General features: G+C 38.5%; 1 protein-coding gene across 8 annotated transcripts in view; it reads left to right on the top strand.

The window, feature by feature from the left end:
• vav2 (vav 2 guanine nucleotide exchange factor) overlaps positions 1-17152 on the top strand; it is a 169865-nt gene that overhangs the window by 124722 nt on the left and 27991 nt on the right. For 4 of the 8 annotated variants that reach the window (XM_034311373.2, XM_034311372.2, XM_034311371.2 and 1 more), the window contains exons 4-8: positions 3059-3127; positions 10820-10925; positions 11123-11137; positions 13615-13713; positions 16236-16304. In XM_034311373.2, coding sequence (XP_034167264.1) covers positions 3059-3127; positions 10820-10925; positions 11123-11137; positions 13615-13713; positions 16236-16304 — 358 coding nt within the window. The remainder of the gene's footprint in view (positions 1-3058; positions 3128-10819; positions 10926-11122; positions 11138-13614; positions 13714-16235; positions 16305-17152) is intronic. The other 4 variants (XM_034311375.2, XM_026928997.3, XM_026928995.3 and 1 more) reach the window with 1 other exon arrangement.

The raw sequence follows: 17152 nt of genomic DNA, 5'->3' as shown, positions 1-17152 counted from the left end.
TTATTCATCCACAGCAGTAATTATAAACCTCTTTAATTAGCAGATGAAGAGCATAGCTGTAGTTGTGCGTTTGTATGTGTCTGTATTTATGTGTGCGTATATATATATATATATATGTATATATATATATGAGAAGAGAGAGAGCGAGAGCGAGAGAGAGCAAGAGAGCGAGTGAGCGAGCGTGCACACACACACACATTTCCTTTAGTGTGTTTTCCAGCTTCCTATCAGCACATGCTGGTTTGATTGGGACAGAAACCAGACGTTTATTCATGCTTTTATTCATGGGCTGGGTCGTCTGGGATTCATGCACCTTGGCTCACCCTCACAGCAGGACCTTCACTTCTCTCTCTCTGTTTTTCTCTGTTTCTTTTCATTTATCTCTCTCTCACACACCCAAGAAGAATGTCTGACACCTGTAAATGTCTTCTTTTATTTAGAACAGACACTCTCTAACCTGCAGTTCACACTGGACACAAGATGTGTGTGTTTGTGTAGCATTAGCAACTTCCTGTTGTTTGGACAGGAAGTTGCTAATGTTACACAAACACACACATCTCGTGTCCAGTCTGAACTGTAGGTTAGAGTTAAGTTCTGTAATTTCAGAGTGCAACAGCACTATTGTCCATACGCATCATTATATCACTAGAAGGGATAAGGGAGTAGGGAGAGTCCAGAGATAAATTACAGTGTAAGGGCAATGTAAGAACAGTAGTGTTTGTTTTATTACATGGAAATTTTAACATTGTTATCATGGAAGTCTGGAAGGATGTCTACCAAACCATGCTCCTTCCAAAGAATGATCTTTCCAAACCATGATCCTTCCAAACCATGATCCTTCCAAAGGAATTTACACTCAATAATATGTGTAAAAGAAACACAGCAAGACGGACAGGGTGATGTTTTGACGCAGGAGTTTGGATTGAAGTTTTGGTTATGGAGGTGATGGAGGTAATGGAAGTGAACTGGCTTTATGAAGCTGAACGTCACTCTGGACTGATTATGTATGAGTAAGTAGAACGCCTGAATGAAATTTTAGGCCATGGAGATGACTCGCTGTCGGCGTGCCGCTTAGTCATCCAGAAAAGAAAGGTGTAAAAAAAAAGAAAAAAGCAGATTGTGTGGAGGTGTATTTTTGTATGAGGGTGTCACTTTTCCAGGCTGGACAATGTGGGAAATGGAAATCACGATGAGCTCATCGAACTCAATGGCAGCCGTTCCCACATTGAATTACAGCTCCATAATGGCAGAACAGAGAAGCCCTGATTAATTGCTGCTTTTATTAGAGCTGCACGTGAATCCGGATGGCAAACGTTGTTACTAACCTCATTGTGTACACGCACACACACACACACAGCTGAGTGTACCGTGCATTAAAGAGACACTGACACAGCCTGCACCTACATCACTCGAGCTTACAAGGCCCGTGTTTTTGTCATGCGTGACAGCATGCTGTGTCTCAGGCTGAGAGACCTGATGAGCTCTCAGGAGAAAAGAGCGTAGAGGCAAAACGCCAGATCGAATAATTAATCGATCATCTGCAGAGATCATTCTAACAGCCCTGTGAGTATTAGTAAGTGCTGGCTTAAGATGTCATGTGGAAGAGAGGTTTTTAGTAGAGAGGTCCATCTGATGTTGCTTTCTTTAAAAACTACTAAGCTTTAAAATGTTTTTTTTTTTTTACTGAAGCATTTCACAGTTAAAGTCTTTTCTCACAGAAATCACTTAGGTTGTAAATATAATAATGTGTAAATATAATAAAATCAATCTTAACAGAAGAAAAACAGTCGTGTGTTTATATTTATATTTATATGTAATATTTATATTTATATGTAAACATTTCCAGTTCCAAAAATAAATTCCGTTTCCAAATCCAATTCCACTCTTTGCTTTTTGTTACAGGATCCGATATCCAATATGTTTTCTCCGATGTCTGATCCATCACTTTTTGCTGGGCATCAGATCTGGGCCATCTCTTTTTTTTTTTTTTTTTTTTTTTTTTTTTTTTTTTTTTTAAAACACGGGGTGGCAAGGGATGGTGCTAAGGGGTGGCGTGAACAAGGGATATGTTTGCGGAATGTCTGATTTGGTCCTTGGCACAAAATGAAGGCGATATTCCTGTGCTGGCTTCAGGTTTACATTGTACGATTTTACCATCCAGACAAAAACCGCACATCTTTTACAGAATTCTTTGATGGTCAGTTGAGAACGCATACCACGATTCAATTTAGTGCCATGGAAACCAAAGACAGCTGACAACAAAGTTCTGGAAGTGTTATTAATTTTTTATTACAGTCTTAGTGTGAGTGCTGCTATGACGTACTCACACTAAGAATGTAATAAGAATAGCAGGACAGCATAGCATTACGCAAATTTCACAGCTACAAATGCGGTAGTGGAAATGGTGAAACGTCCAGGAAACACTTTGAAAAATGTTTCTGTTTATGTGCGCTTGTTTTCTACACGAGATTGCAGCGTGATTTCCTGATCACGCTGATCGATGATGTAAGCAGTGTGACGTAGTCATTTTCTTTAATCACAGGTCTATCTTTGGAGGATCTTCATTGTATAAACTGACACAGAGAGCGCACGTAGAATTTATCAGCCTCTCGTAACAGCACTACAATGACTTAAATTAGGATGAGCTGGACATGATTCATTAAATCCATGTCAATTTTGGAGACTTTACAGAGGTCAGATTTGGAGGCTTATTTCAAGAGCTTTTGACCCAGGCTTATTAAAAAAAAAAAAAAAAAACAAAAAAAAAACAAAACACACCCAAAGCACACATGTCTCGCTGTCTCTATCACATGAGGTCATGTCATTCAGTCTCACCATGACCTTTTCCTCAGTGTGTATTAAATGCCGGCAGAAATCAGATAAATGCCCCTGAAACATCCGTCTCATTGTTGCAGGTGTCAATCACACAGGAGACAGAGGGTCATAAATAAAGGCACCTGTTGAATTATGGATGTGATGAAGTGGAGCTGTCACCTTCATTGATAGTTCTCTCTCTCTCTCTCTCTCTCTCTCTCTCTCTCTCTCTCTTTCTCTCCAGGCCTTTTCCATCAGAAGACACAGCGCTAAACGAAGATGACGTCTACCGAAGCTTGGAGGAACTGGCCGAGTAAGTTTTAACATTCACCCCCAAACACACACTCAGACACACACACATGCTCACTAGCCGTTCCAATCCCCGCCACCTCTTTATTTTATATAAACAGTCTGCTGTAATTCCCCTCATTGGTTGCCATAGTGATGCCAGCTTGGTATGGATCGAGTCCAAGCAACGTAGGAGTTAAGAAGGGAAAGAGGAAAAGAGGGATATAGGAATGGAGACAGAGGAAGGATGAGAGATAGAGAGGTAGTGCTGGTATTTGCTCACAGAGCCACAGCGACGTCTCGGATCTTTCCGAGCCAGTCTCCGCTCTCACAGCTGCCTAACTGAATCACACGCTCCTCTCCTGCATCAGCCACGTCGGCTTTTACGGACGACGGAGAGGCCTGTCATTTCGCTTTCAGAGCGTCCAAATCCAAAATACGCTTGTCGTATTGGATGGAGTCGGTGTGAAAAGAATTTGTTTTCAGGTGTAACACACAGTGAAGTGTGTCTTTGAGACTTTAAAGGTAATTTATTAGGTGTTTATGTTGTACCCGATTGTCTGTGAAACACATTTCCCATCAGATTTACACTGAAAATTGTTTTTTTTAATCATTAGACACAGAATGCCTTTATCTCGTCTCTACAACTCACATCTGTTTCATTAATATTCATAAGCAGACCCATGATTATCATTAATATTCATTAATTGAAACATAATATCTGAAATGTGAGTCTGACACAGGGACAAAATGTTTTACAGATTTCCTAATTCCACTAAATTAGCCAGGTAGCATGCTCAGCGAAGAGAGAAACATTATGCATGCCAGTATGAACTGGAGTCTTCTTAGAAATCAGCATTTTGTAATTTGTTACTGTTCCAAACCTTAGTGGAAAAATGCTGATTTGTTATTAAATGTAATGAAACCCCCTAAGTGAAATCAATCGCTTACAATCTCAAGATGTTCTCAATGCCATCTTGAGATGAATGGATGTTCATACCTGAGTATAAACAATTGCAAGAGCAATCAGTGGGTTAAAAAGCAATTATTTTAACCATTAGGTCCAAAAATGTTTTTTTAAATGCTGTATCTCACTGCAAAACTGTGTCTGACTTCACTCGAGGTCCACTTCATCATACTCTGCTTGCAGAAATCAACGCTGTTTCTGCGTCCGATCTCCCTCAGCACGGTCTGCTTTTGGGAAAATTGTAATTAAACTACTCACCAGTGTTGACCTGTGACCTTTTACAGCAATTATGGTTTTATTCCAGTTCTGGATGTGACACAGTGGGACACACTTCAGCAATTTCAGCACACAGCTACTAGCTCAAAAGTACCACAGTACCATTGCATGGTTCAGTGAAATGAGAATGAGAGCTCAAAGCTTAAGAGATTTCCTGAGATTTCCTGAGATTTAAATCATGAATTACAGCCTCTACAGTAGTGGAATTTTCTGGAAGGTAGAGTACTGTCCTAAAGTCTTAACCGTCCTACACAACAGAGAAAAAAAAAATTCCAAATGTTCTTTTTAGTCAAAAAAAATTGTTAACAGAGAGATTTTTCTATTTTGTTAAAGCCACTGACAAAACTTTGTGATAGTAAAGCTCTGTCATTAAATAAGCATTTGGCATTTAAGAAATCGAAAAATACTAACAGCAATTTGATTACAGCTAGAAGCTGTAATTTTTTTGTCTTTAATGTTTTGCTGTTTTTAAATAAATTGTTGGGAATATGATGATGCAAATGCAGGACTCAGGTGCTGTAATCCCGTGTCTATATGTCTAAAATGTTTACTAGCAGCTAGTTAGCTAGCCAGTTTCGATAATGGTAGTGATAAACAATATTGTGGTCACCGTGCTATGTTCTAATCTTACATTTTGACTCTTGTTAAACAAATATTAATGATATTAAAATAATAGAATATGACAGACAAGCTCAGGTGAATAAGCAAAATCCCAGTCGTGTCCATGTGAAAAATACAAGCTGGCTATTAAGGAGAGCAGGAGGTGCATTTCTGAATTGCATATTTGTGTATATCCATGGATTGTGACATTTCTTAAATGAGGTTGTACCCCAGTGCTGCTGTGTTCTCAAATCTGATTGGTTAGAAGGTGTGGATTCATTTTCTGTAGCAGCAGCTCAGATGGTAGTTCCAGCTCTAACATAGATGACAACTTTATATTAATGTGCTTGTTCTAACTCATTATTGTTTCTATAGTAACAACACATTCATAGGGATTATGGCAGCTGTTCTCCATACAATGCTAATAATAAACAATAAAAAGTTATCTAACTAAGACGAACGTAACAAAGGTACCAAACGTAACATTTATGGAAGGAGTCTCCAGTGTCTGTGTTTTGTAACAGTCAGCAGTGTTTCTGACATGGGAAAGTCTTCAGAACAGAGCACTTTGGGTTTTCCGGTTTCCTGGTAGTATGCAGGGTCTTTTCAATTTTTTTATTAACTTCAAGCTAAAGAAAAAAACCTAACACATAACTAACATATTCCACAGCATTAAATGCAACTATAAATAGTTAAAAAGCATGACGTGTCTTGCTTTAATGAATTAAAATCATAATTGTTAGCAATTAATTAAAAAATAGTTCTTTGGTATAAGAAGAATAAAACACTTGATGGCATGCTGTTGTTGGAAAATAAGGAGCCTCATGGAGGTAACAGTAACTCTGCTTTGCGCTGGATTGCAGCACATGATGTATCCCAAGTGTTTTATTCCTCACATAAAGATGTAAAAAATGTTCCTAAGCTGTTTGTATTTGTTTCTTGGACCAAAATAAGAATATGCTTTAAAGCGACATGTGTTTTTCTAGAGGAGAATGAGTTCGTTTCTGAGCAGGCTAATCAACCTTTAGAACAATAATAGTGTGTGATTCCCCTTGAGACTCTGCAGCTGAGTAATTTCTCTTCACCTTGATGCTGTGTATGAATGAGGAAAGATCAGAGATGAGTGCTAGCTGCAGTAAGACGAAGTGGCAGTATAACATACGACAAGTTGTTAATTGAGGCTGTTTAAGCTAATCTAGGAAGTCACTTCCTACTCACTCCCAATAGATCTCCACCGGCAGGGTCCCGCTTTCCACCATGTTAAATGTGTCTATCCCAAATCTGACAAAGCATGAAATTATTCAATTGGCGAGAGCAGGCTGAATTGCTCAGAGACTCCCTTTCCTCCTTTCAGCTGAAATAGCAATCAGGTGCCTGGACACACGCCGTGTCACAAGCTCTTTTCTTCATCCTCTCTGCTAGCTGCTGTGTTGCTCGCTCTGCTCAGGCATTCTGGGATGCAACGCTCCGGGCTTTTCTGAGGTGTCCAGTTTAATTTAAGGTCAGGACAGCTTACCTTATGCAGTTTACATCACGACTATGAACTAACATCTGAAAATGTGTAAATGAAATGGATGTGTCTGCAGTGTCAAGTGTGTAGTTATGGGAAAAATAATGAGTGTATTAGCGAGTATTAAGGCTACTACTGTGTCCACCATAGCAGTAGCCAGATGTGACTGTAAGCTAGTACAAATCTACAGAGAGATGTGATTCAATTTTCACTCATTTTCACAAAAGTGATGCTGTCCTTATCCCTTTGCCTGGTTTCAGGAATACACAGCTAAAGGAAGATAAACCAGAGCGCCTCAAGATGCTTTGCATAAAACAATACAAACAACAGCGAAATGTAATAAAATGATAAGATAAGGACAGTATAGTAAAGACAGTGTTGTACTGAATACGCCTAATAGGATATGAAGGAATGTGAGCAGCCCTGTGATGGAGCTCTGTATTATTATTATTATTATTATTATTATTATTATTATTATTATTATTATTATTATTATTATTATTATTACCGGTGAGAGTGATTATGGTTTTGGTTTGGGCTTTTGATTTGTAGGTATTTTAATAGTGATGAATAAACCAGTCTGTGTGGTTGTAGCCCTTTAATCCATTATAGCTGTATTTCAGGAATGTTTGGAGGAGGACCAAGGATGCACTGCTGCCTGCATCAGAAGCAGTTCATGGTTAAACCACTTACATGTCTGCGAATATAATCCAGTTAAAAATCGCTTTGCTTTTGTGGGCTCCATGAACTATTTCCACCAGGATTATGGGTAATGGTGGCCTGACAGTCTGATCTGCGATGCTACTGAGATAGTGAGGAACGTGACTTTATCATGTCAGACATGTTCCTGGATCTTTTTGTTGTTCTCGAATTAACATTTATGTATTTATTTATTTTTTTTAAATCAAACTACCATAATCAGTGTGTGCCTTCTGATCTTCCCACTCCTCACACACATTTATTATTATTATTATTATTATTATTATATAATTTTCCTCCACAACACGCCAGATAATTTTATAACATTTTTTACATTTCTGCATGGTCTTGCCTGCTCTGTTGTGTATGAAATGTGAAATGATTATTAGATATATTCCCACTATATCACTCACATCATTAAACACAAATCATCTGATCTGAATTGATCTGGAAAAAAAAGGAGGCAGTCGCAGATTTTAGTGACCCATCAACACCCTCATTAGCTTTAAAGCTTTAAAATCCCAAAACACAGATTTTTTTAAATTTACCTTTTCCCATTTTAGCTCCTGAGAGGCACAGCAGAAAAGTATCACAGGGAGATTTTGAGTTTAAATACTGATGATGTTACAGCCATCCTTTACCAGGAGCCAAGCAACATTAGCCGTGCTCTCTGAGTGGGAGGAATGGCATTACTCTCTCCCTGTCAATCACAGTGACACTATCACCGGATATGTGTTTGTGAGCTCATCTGTGCGTAAGAGGGCAGATAGCACTTTCCTCTGAGTGTGTTACACTGGCCTGTGACGCAGCAGTTCGAGCACGTGTTAGCCTTAACCCTCCACTGATTGGTAGCTGTTGTATGATAAGTGAGAACTGGAGCAAATTGAGCAAATGAAGGAAATCACATTCAGCGCTGTAACCCATGGCAACTGGAGCTGCCCACTTTGTGCCATGTCTATGACTTTAGGTCTGATCCCCAATATAATATGTACAGTATAATTACCATTGCGTGACAAGCAGCATTATTCCCTTTGCTGTTCTGAGTTAAATCAGACAGAAAATCAATCTGAGCGATTTTGGGGGAAAACGTTAGATTCCGCCCTCACACACTCACCATGAAGTCTGCCACAGATCACTGCGCTAAGCTTCATCCAGCTAATGCTCTCCTCAGGCTTGTTTGGGGGGAAAAAGCAAGAAGTTTTTCTGATTTACTGTCTCTTTGTGTTCCTCTCTTTTTGGTCAGGCAAAATTTCCACTCAGCCCCGAGAGGCCATTCAGCTAAACCACAAATCCTTAATTAAAATATTAGACAGTCCACAATCTGTGTGCTGAATATTTGATTAAAACCACACTTTTTTTCCCGATTCAGATGCAAAAACCTTCCTGTCATGTTTCACAAGTGAAAGAAGAACATTATATAGATAATTTGATTTCTTAAAAAAGATTACCTATTCAATTTTTGCGCTGGACCAGTGAGCAAAAAAGGATGGGTTATGCAAAGCGGACATAATCCTGTTAACCCCTTAAAATCCTGGATTATTATTCAGTTATTCATCTTAAAGAATGTTTCTCAGTAGCATCTATGAATTATTCTGCTTCTACAGTGAAGGTAATAGATTTTGTAGTTGTGTAGTTACACGAGTGAGGAATGTAAGTCTGGACGTGCGACAAGTCTGGTGAGTTCAGAAGTTTATCCGTGTTGCTTCCATGCATTTCTACACGCATTTAAAACACGTTTTAAAAACCAAAAGAAGCTCAGAGCTTCTTAATAGCTAAAGAAACTGGATAAAGATTGCGTGTATGAATTTGGTCTCCATTGAAGACTGATTATGTTACACAAAGCAAAATGTAAGTGAATAATATTGCTTTTAACCTGAAGTAAATGTAATGATTAATCTTAGGTATAGTATTAAAGTGTGTATTCTTCATAGCAGCGATGCTTATCTAAAAAGTGTAAAGGTATTCCTTGTATTACTTGCATACAAAGGTCCAGATGAGCAACTAACGTGACTGAATTGTGACAGCTGTTAACTTTTAATGCTTAACCATTAGTCGATTAGTTTATGATGATAAATAGGACTATTTTTTAGTGAGGGTCAATTAAAAATTGTAAAGTATATTGTAGTGTTCTATGTAAAGTGCTCGCATCCAGCCATTAAATCTGTGCAGTGTGACTGGAACTTAGTCGTCTTAGGCATCCATGGTATTGCTTTTGGCAATAATAAATAAAATAAAATAAATAAACTCAAGCATCTGTTTTACGTGAAAAAGGTTTTGATTTTAGCGCTGTTAAAGTGACTCAAGAGTTCAGTTCAAGCTTTGTTCGTTTTGGTCACGCTTGCTGTCGCCTCCTGATGGAAACAAGAAGTCTAAGTTAGGAGCAGCTCGAGTTTATTGTCTAGGTGATGATGAGGCACTGTGTTGTTTTGAGGCAGGAGGTGCAAAGCAGACACAGATGTACTATTAGTGGAGACGTATCATCAGAGCATCAGTGATGTTACCAATTTAGCACTTTTTACAACCCATCTGTTTTATTACCATCTGAATTATTATACTCACACTGAGAGAGCGCTGAGCGCTGACAGCTGATTGTTCTTCACTTTCTGCCTCTGGGACAGGACAGAGAAAGTCACTTTACACTGACAAGAAGGTGATCAAACTGGGTCAAGCATTTATTTACCTGGGAGAATGAAGGCAGTGTTCAGGCTCAGAAGAAATGTATAAACATACACACACACACACACACACACACACACACACACAAACATGTCAGACACCTGATATAAATCACTTTAATTGTGTTGTCAACTGACACCTGACTTTTTAGACACACACAGATACACTTAATATAACAAATAAACACTGCTCTCCGATTGTAACTTGCTGATTCTAACTAAGACTCTAACTCTGAGTCTGATTCTGCCTCTGATTCTGATTGTGACTGACTGTGATTCTGATTCTGCCTCTGATCCTGCCTCTGATTCTGATGGTGACTGACTCTGACTCTGATTATACCTGACTCTGACTCTGATTATGGCTGACTCTGATTCTGATTCTGACTTGTTGATTCTGACTAATTCTGACTGGCTGATTCTAACTCTGACTCTGAATCGGATTCTGATTGTAATGCTAACTTTTATTCTGACTCCAATTCTGAGTCTAACTCTGGGTCTGACTCCGATTCTGACACTGTCATTCTGACGAGCTAATCATAATTCTAGTCCTGACTGATTTAATGATTTTTTAACCAACATAACTGGTGAAGATTTATCACAGAAAGCACATTTCAGTGTGGTTCTTGCTCAGCAGTAAGAGCTTTGTCATGAATCACTGTTTAGATTAAAGTCTTTTATGTCTTTCTTCAACCTGCATAGTACAGTATGTTCTCGCTGAAGGCTGCACTTCCAGAAGCAATAAAAACACAGTAGCTCAGTTTAAATTCAGCCTAACAGGTCATTAATAATCCGGCTGATAGCTCCATCGGGCAAAAAAACCTGAGGTCAATATGGCTTACAATCAAACAAAACAAAGTGGATAATCCATTAAATGACCCATTAAGTAGAAGAATAACAAGTATGGAACCTTTATGTCAGATTATTTTCACAATCAATATATTGAACTGGTCTCTGTGTGTGTGTGTGTGTGTGTGTGTGTTAAATCTACAGTGAGCACGATGTGGGTGAGGATGATATCTACGACTGTGTGCCGTGTGAAGATGAAGGAGATGATATCTATGAGGACATCATTAAGGTGGAAGTTAGACAGCCCATGGTGAGTGAGGCGCTTTACTCATAATGGCGTTTGTGTGAGTGTGTGTGAATGAGAGAGAGAGACATTATGTGTGCGCTCGTGTTTGAGAGCTCATTTGGAGAAAGACTGAATTATTCTTCCTTCATTATTCCCAAGGCTGTGTGTGTGAGTTGATGTGCTCTGCTTACATATGCCACTTTGCCTCCTTAACGCTGCAGATCCGATACATGCAGGTGAGTTCCTACTGCATATGAGTGTGTTGGTCCCTCAGTGCCCTTTCTCTCTGTTCCCCTTAGTGTTTAGTACGTCCACTCCTACACAGTGACATCTGCGCTTAACTGTAGGGCTGTCACACCAGAGGGAGATCAGATCGCTGGAACTATAAAACCGTGTCTCTACAACTGACCAGGAAATTCAGCACCTGCTGAGGAAACAGATTTAAGAATTCTACATCGCTGTGGTATAAGCAGCCGTAATAGTGTTGTAGGCAGTGTGATCATAGTATTAGAACAAATATCCAGCAAAACGTATTTGTGGTAACATGAATGGGACAATAACCACCACTGGTTTGGGTGCTAAATTCATGTAAATGAATTGTTTAACCTCCAGTCTGTGGTCCAGTCTGTGGCATTTATGTAAATTAACCAATCATAGTACAGGAGGCAGGACTGGACAACAACAAAGCTGGACAACACCTTGTTTTACACGTTGCTGAAAATATTTATGAATTATTTGACATAGAGACTTACTTTAAATAACACCTTTATACCTTTAATTTTTATACATTCAGCTGACACACTTGAAATAGTCACATGACCCTATCTGTGCTGAGATATGTATTTGAAATATGGCCATTTTTATTGTCTGTTAAACCTAGGTAACAAAAACAGGCATAGACAAAAAGGGTTAACATATAAGGAGTAAAGTATAATGGATAGAGAGCTTTATTGTCTTTCTAGCCATATACAAGTATCCAGTAGAACAAAATGGTGTTCTCCAAGGCCTTGGTGCAGCACACTGTAGAAAAGTGACAAGAGTCTTTCAGAGTGATAAGATAATCACTGTACAACATGTAGGGCAAATTAGAAAAGTTACAGTGCAAATAGACAAGATACAAGACAATAATATGTGGAATGGTGTGTGATGGGTAAACAACAGAGAAACAACAGAGGTAGCAACAGAGATGTAAATGACTACCTGATTTACTACCTGACCCTTCTTCAAAAGAGAAAATGTAATATTTAGGGTAATTTTATGCAGTTATTGTGATAGAGACAAACTGTGACAGCCCTGCTTAACAGTGGACTATTTGAACAGTTGTAAACAAACATTTGAGCTCACCCGGTTCATCTCAGTTTTGTTCAGCAGTTCGGACAAATCTGACAAATATAATTTGAACAGAATAAAGTGTGACACCACCTTGAGCGTCAATCTTGAGCAGTCAAGCTGCAGAATGATAATCATTAAGAGCCGCAAACCCCAAAAAAGGTGAATGACATTTGCAGAAGTGGCGACGTTGCCATATACATACAGTATATCCAAGCTAATTATGCCATTATAATGGCTTTGTTACTGTTTTAGGAGCACTAAAATTCAAAGTTGCATTGTTTACAACTGAGCAAATGGATCCTCGAATACATGCCTTGTTGACCCTGTAGATCCTTCAATAATTATGAAACCCCATAAGGAACGTAAACATAGTGAACAAGCGTGGGTTTTCCTCTCCCAGTTAAGTCAGGGAGTTGGATTAGATCTCTCCGCTTAGAGCCAGGGATGACTTTAAACCACCAAGACGAGAGGAGAGACCACCTGGGGCGTGATATCCAAGCTGCACCCCACGTAGAGCGAGAGATCTCATCTTTATCAACCGAGTGAGAGGAAGAAAAATCAAGACAAGATGGCTCGACGAAGACACAAGCAAGGAAAGAAAGGGGGAAAGAAAACGCCACTGGGTGTTTCCCCAGACATAGCATGTGTCTGCGGCTGTTACTGAATCAGAAACATCTCTAATCTCCTCCCCAACTGCTTCCAGCATGGATTACACACACGTTATGATGTAACACACTTGTTCAATGCAAGTCACAGATGTTCAGTCATCTTACTGGGCCCTCAAATGCATCTGATGATCCTGAGTTCCTCAGATCCAGGCAATATGGAAGACCACAGTCCTTCCTTCTTTCATCTCGGTCTCTATGTCTGTCTCGCTCTGGTTTTAGGGATGGTAGATGTTTATGGAAATGAAGGATGGTGTCGTGGTTGAAGGCCCAGATGTTCTGATGATGTGTGTGCACCAGACTGAAGCTTTTCCCAACTCCTATAAGGAGCTAAACCATTAGCATCACAGATCATGTTTCAGTCCACTGGTGTTGTATAAACTGGGTGGACTGGGTAAATAATAATTTTTACTGGGTTAAAAACAAAAACAAAAACATAATGCTGTGAATGAGCTCCCCTTTTCCAAGTGTGCTGTAGAACCCGACCGTATTCCCTGTCAAATGTGATCCCTCTGTATAGTCTGATGTTTGTGTGATATATTCCTTCTCCCACTTTGTTTTATTTTCCTCTTTCTGCTTATGGTCTGCTTCCTCCTGACTGTTGTAGTTCCTCTACCTTACAGTTCACACAGGAATTCAGAAAATTCATTGCTTTATATTCTATTCAGAATGTCCTACAGTGTTTTGTGTGTATGTGCTTGCTGTTTCCATCACAGAAAATGGGCATGACTGAGGACGACAAGAGAAACTGCTGCTTGGTGGAGATCCAGGAGACAGAAGCGAAGTATTACAAGACACTGGAGGACATTGAGAAGGTGAGGATGGAGTGGAGTGGTGGGGTCGAGACACTTTCTCCCAGGCTCAAATCGAGTCTAAATTCTGTGTCATCTCACAAATTAATTTTCTTCAGCGTGACACAAAAATGGTTTATATTTCAATTTCATTTTTTTTTTCTTCATTAAGATGTGAGCACATATAGTGAAAAAGAAGTCATTTTGGATTTCACATAACACCAGATTAGAGCAGACTACATAAAGTGCATTGTAAAATTTTATATATTTATAAATACATTTTTCAAAACTTAATAAACTCACAGTTTTCACGACTTGTGCCTTATACTATATGAACACACAGTGTAGCATCACAGATTTTTTTTCGTTTTGTCTGTAGTAATAAAAAAATTACAGGAAAATTATTTTTGGAATGCATCCAAATACTAAATGCAATCCACAGCTTCATTTTTGACACATTTCAGGCATGTTTTTTTTTTTTTTTTTGTCATGTATTTAACTACAACTATGTCCCTAACTGTAGCATAGTTTGAGTAACTAGCAATTATTTACGCAGCCTATTGAACAATTCAGTTCAATTTCTAGGTCTAATTCAAAGGACATGGTTATGCTGATGTCCTGGAGGGGGCGGGGTTTATGAGGTCATCGAGTGGCGTATAAATTGTAAGAATAAGAGCTGGAAGAGGGATGAGGAAAGGATGGAGAACAGGCATGAGAAAACAAAAGAGAATTAAAAAGCTTGGGTTTGGAGAGAAAAAAAGAGCTTTTTGTGAGAGAGAAAGTTAGTAGGATGGAGGGAACAAGAAAGAGAGGAGAGAACTCTTTCGCCTCTTTTTTTCTAGCTTAATTAGACGATACAGATGTTGTCTCAGCAGATCGATACCATTGGCTGATGTCCTGAGCGAGTCCTCTAAGCATTGTTTTTTATATGCACCCTAACACACGCGTTTGCAATCTGTAATACAACAGCTTTCTCTCATTCCTTTCGCTTTCTTTCATTCACCTCAAGGCCCATTGCAACACATTTCACCATATTTACAAATTGAAAATTCCAGTCAAATGTTTAATGTTTACTTTTAACACAGTGTAAGTTTACCAAAATCTTTATTTTTTTTATTCATGGCTGGATGTTTTGATGTAGGAAAAGGGCTCTGACTAAAACTGTGTCATTAATGGTGAATGAATGAATGAATGAATTTATTTATTTATATTTTGATTGCAGTTTTGTAATGTGAGGGTGAGTCAAATGAGCAAATTTTAAAAGTGCGACATAAATTAGCAACTGGAAGAATTTTTATTCTAGAGGAATCCGGACACTCATCAAGTGCTGGAACACTCACGTTGAAAGAAATGAAGATTATATAGGAAACTAATACATTTTTGTGACATCTATTTGCAATAAACACAATAAAATAAAAGGTTTTCAGTTTTCTAAAGGTTATATTACCTGTATATAGTGAATAAGAAAAAATATAGCCTAAATGTGTTTTAACATAAATGTGTTGGAGGTGCTTAAATGGAAAAAAAAATACACTAGAGGATATGAGAGCATCTAAGAAATGTAAAACACACACACACACACACACACACACACACACACATATATATATATATATATATATATATATATATATATATACACACACACACACATACACACACACATATACACACACACACCCACACCCATATATATATATATATATATATATATACACACACAAACCTGAAACATTTTGCATTTTGTAACATAAAAAAAATTGTGTTTATGTGGTACAAAAATCATAGTGTTAGGCTAATGCTACTAGAGCTAATGATCACTGTGTCTCTGGAACTAGGCTCATTACTATCTAAAGTCATTTGAATACATAATATTTTAAGTAATTAATGTTCAAAAGCACTTTTTATAAGAGTTTGGCAGACCTGTTTTACACAATAACATTTTCTCCCTATTTTTCTTTTCACTCAGTTTAAACTTATGTAATAAAACAGGCCATCTTCGTTGTATTGCAGTGATAAGTTTCGATCATGATGGGTAATGAGAGATGTTTTACTTTATTTGGCTCAGCAAAGCAAACACTGGTAATTGTGTAAGCATCAATCCCACATGATCATTTGATTCATTTTGGCTTAACTGAATCAATATCGCTCCTACATGCAAACTCCTCATTACCTTTCAGCTGAGATAAATGATTTCATGTTTTTTTTCAGGATTCATGCTGTTTAGAAAATTGCCAGCGCTGCTATATCTATATCTAACGTTTTTTTCTTCTTCTTCAAAGCCATTCACGTGTTTTGATCAGCAGGGGTACGTGAGACGTAAATGCGAACGCCGCAGGAGGATTTTACGGCTTTGCCTTTGAGAGGGTGTGAATGCCGAGGATAGAGTGTTTGCACAACAGGACAGGAGTTGAATTACTGCAGCTGTTTGTAGAACATAACGAGCAGTGCTTCTAATCATCACTTACACAACATGTGAGGAGCTGTACGAAAGTGTTTATACTGTACAGAAAGACTGTAAGATTTCTTCCTGTCTGTTCCCACAGAGTTACATGATCCCCCTGAAGCAAGTCCTTACTCCACAGGAGATGAAGGCCATATTTGTGAATCTAGAGGTGCGTCAACTTTCGTTCTGTACTGCATCATTTCTGTAGTCTGAATTGTAGGTGTAGTGATCTGGGATGTAAATGTGGCTGAACTGTGGACAGCTTTTGCAAAAATTGTTTTATTCTGTATAACAAACTAGAAGAAACTTTAAGAAAATGTTTATTTACATTTTAAACTTGCCGAGGCTACCTTCCTTCAAAGATCATGCCAGTGGTGGTGAATTCAATCAGTCTGCCCAAAGATATCTAAAACCTTACTAAGGGTGATTTCCTCACACAGGGACTGATTCTGAACTCATTTTGGGGGCAGTGATGTCATCGTGCAATAAAACCTGTAAATGAAAAGCTGTTCTTGTAAAAGAGGATTTTTAGCCATGCAGTGATGCTCTAATTATATATATAATCCTTCACTGAACATAACAATTTTGACCTGCCATCACGAAAGCAGAAATAGGAAGTAACCTGACAAGAACCAGTCATGTTACTTGGGATGTGGAGCAGAGAGCAGATGGATTTCACATGTCATGAGGTCTACATCATGGTTCGATTAGAAAGAACCCCAGTCCACCGTTTTCAAGATTACTAGGAATCGGTTCTCTGGACTACTCTACACTCCACCAGTTTTACTGAACTCTGGGCTCAAACGGTGTGAAACACCCTAAAATCCTAGAACTTTACTTCTGGTTGAGATACGTTCAAATGAGAAACACATTTCAGCATAGTTATCAATGCTGCACATAGTAGAAATTCTCAAAAATATCACTATGTAAAGGGTTTTCCCAGGCTGCCACACTGGATGTTAAAGGATATTCCAGTATTTTCAAACCACACCTGTAGTGTATGTGTGATTATGCCAA

The sequence above is a fragment of the Pangasianodon hypophthalmus genome, chromosome 15 (genome assembly GCF_027358585.1).
Source record: "Pangasianodon hypophthalmus isolate fPanHyp1 chromosome 15, fPanHyp1.pri, whole genome shotgun sequence".
NCBI classification, from domain to species: Eukaryota; Metazoa; Chordata; class Actinopteri; order Siluriformes; family Pangasiidae; genus Pangasianodon; species Pangasianodon hypophthalmus.
This window is presented reverse-complemented; position numbering and strand designations above follow the sequence as displayed.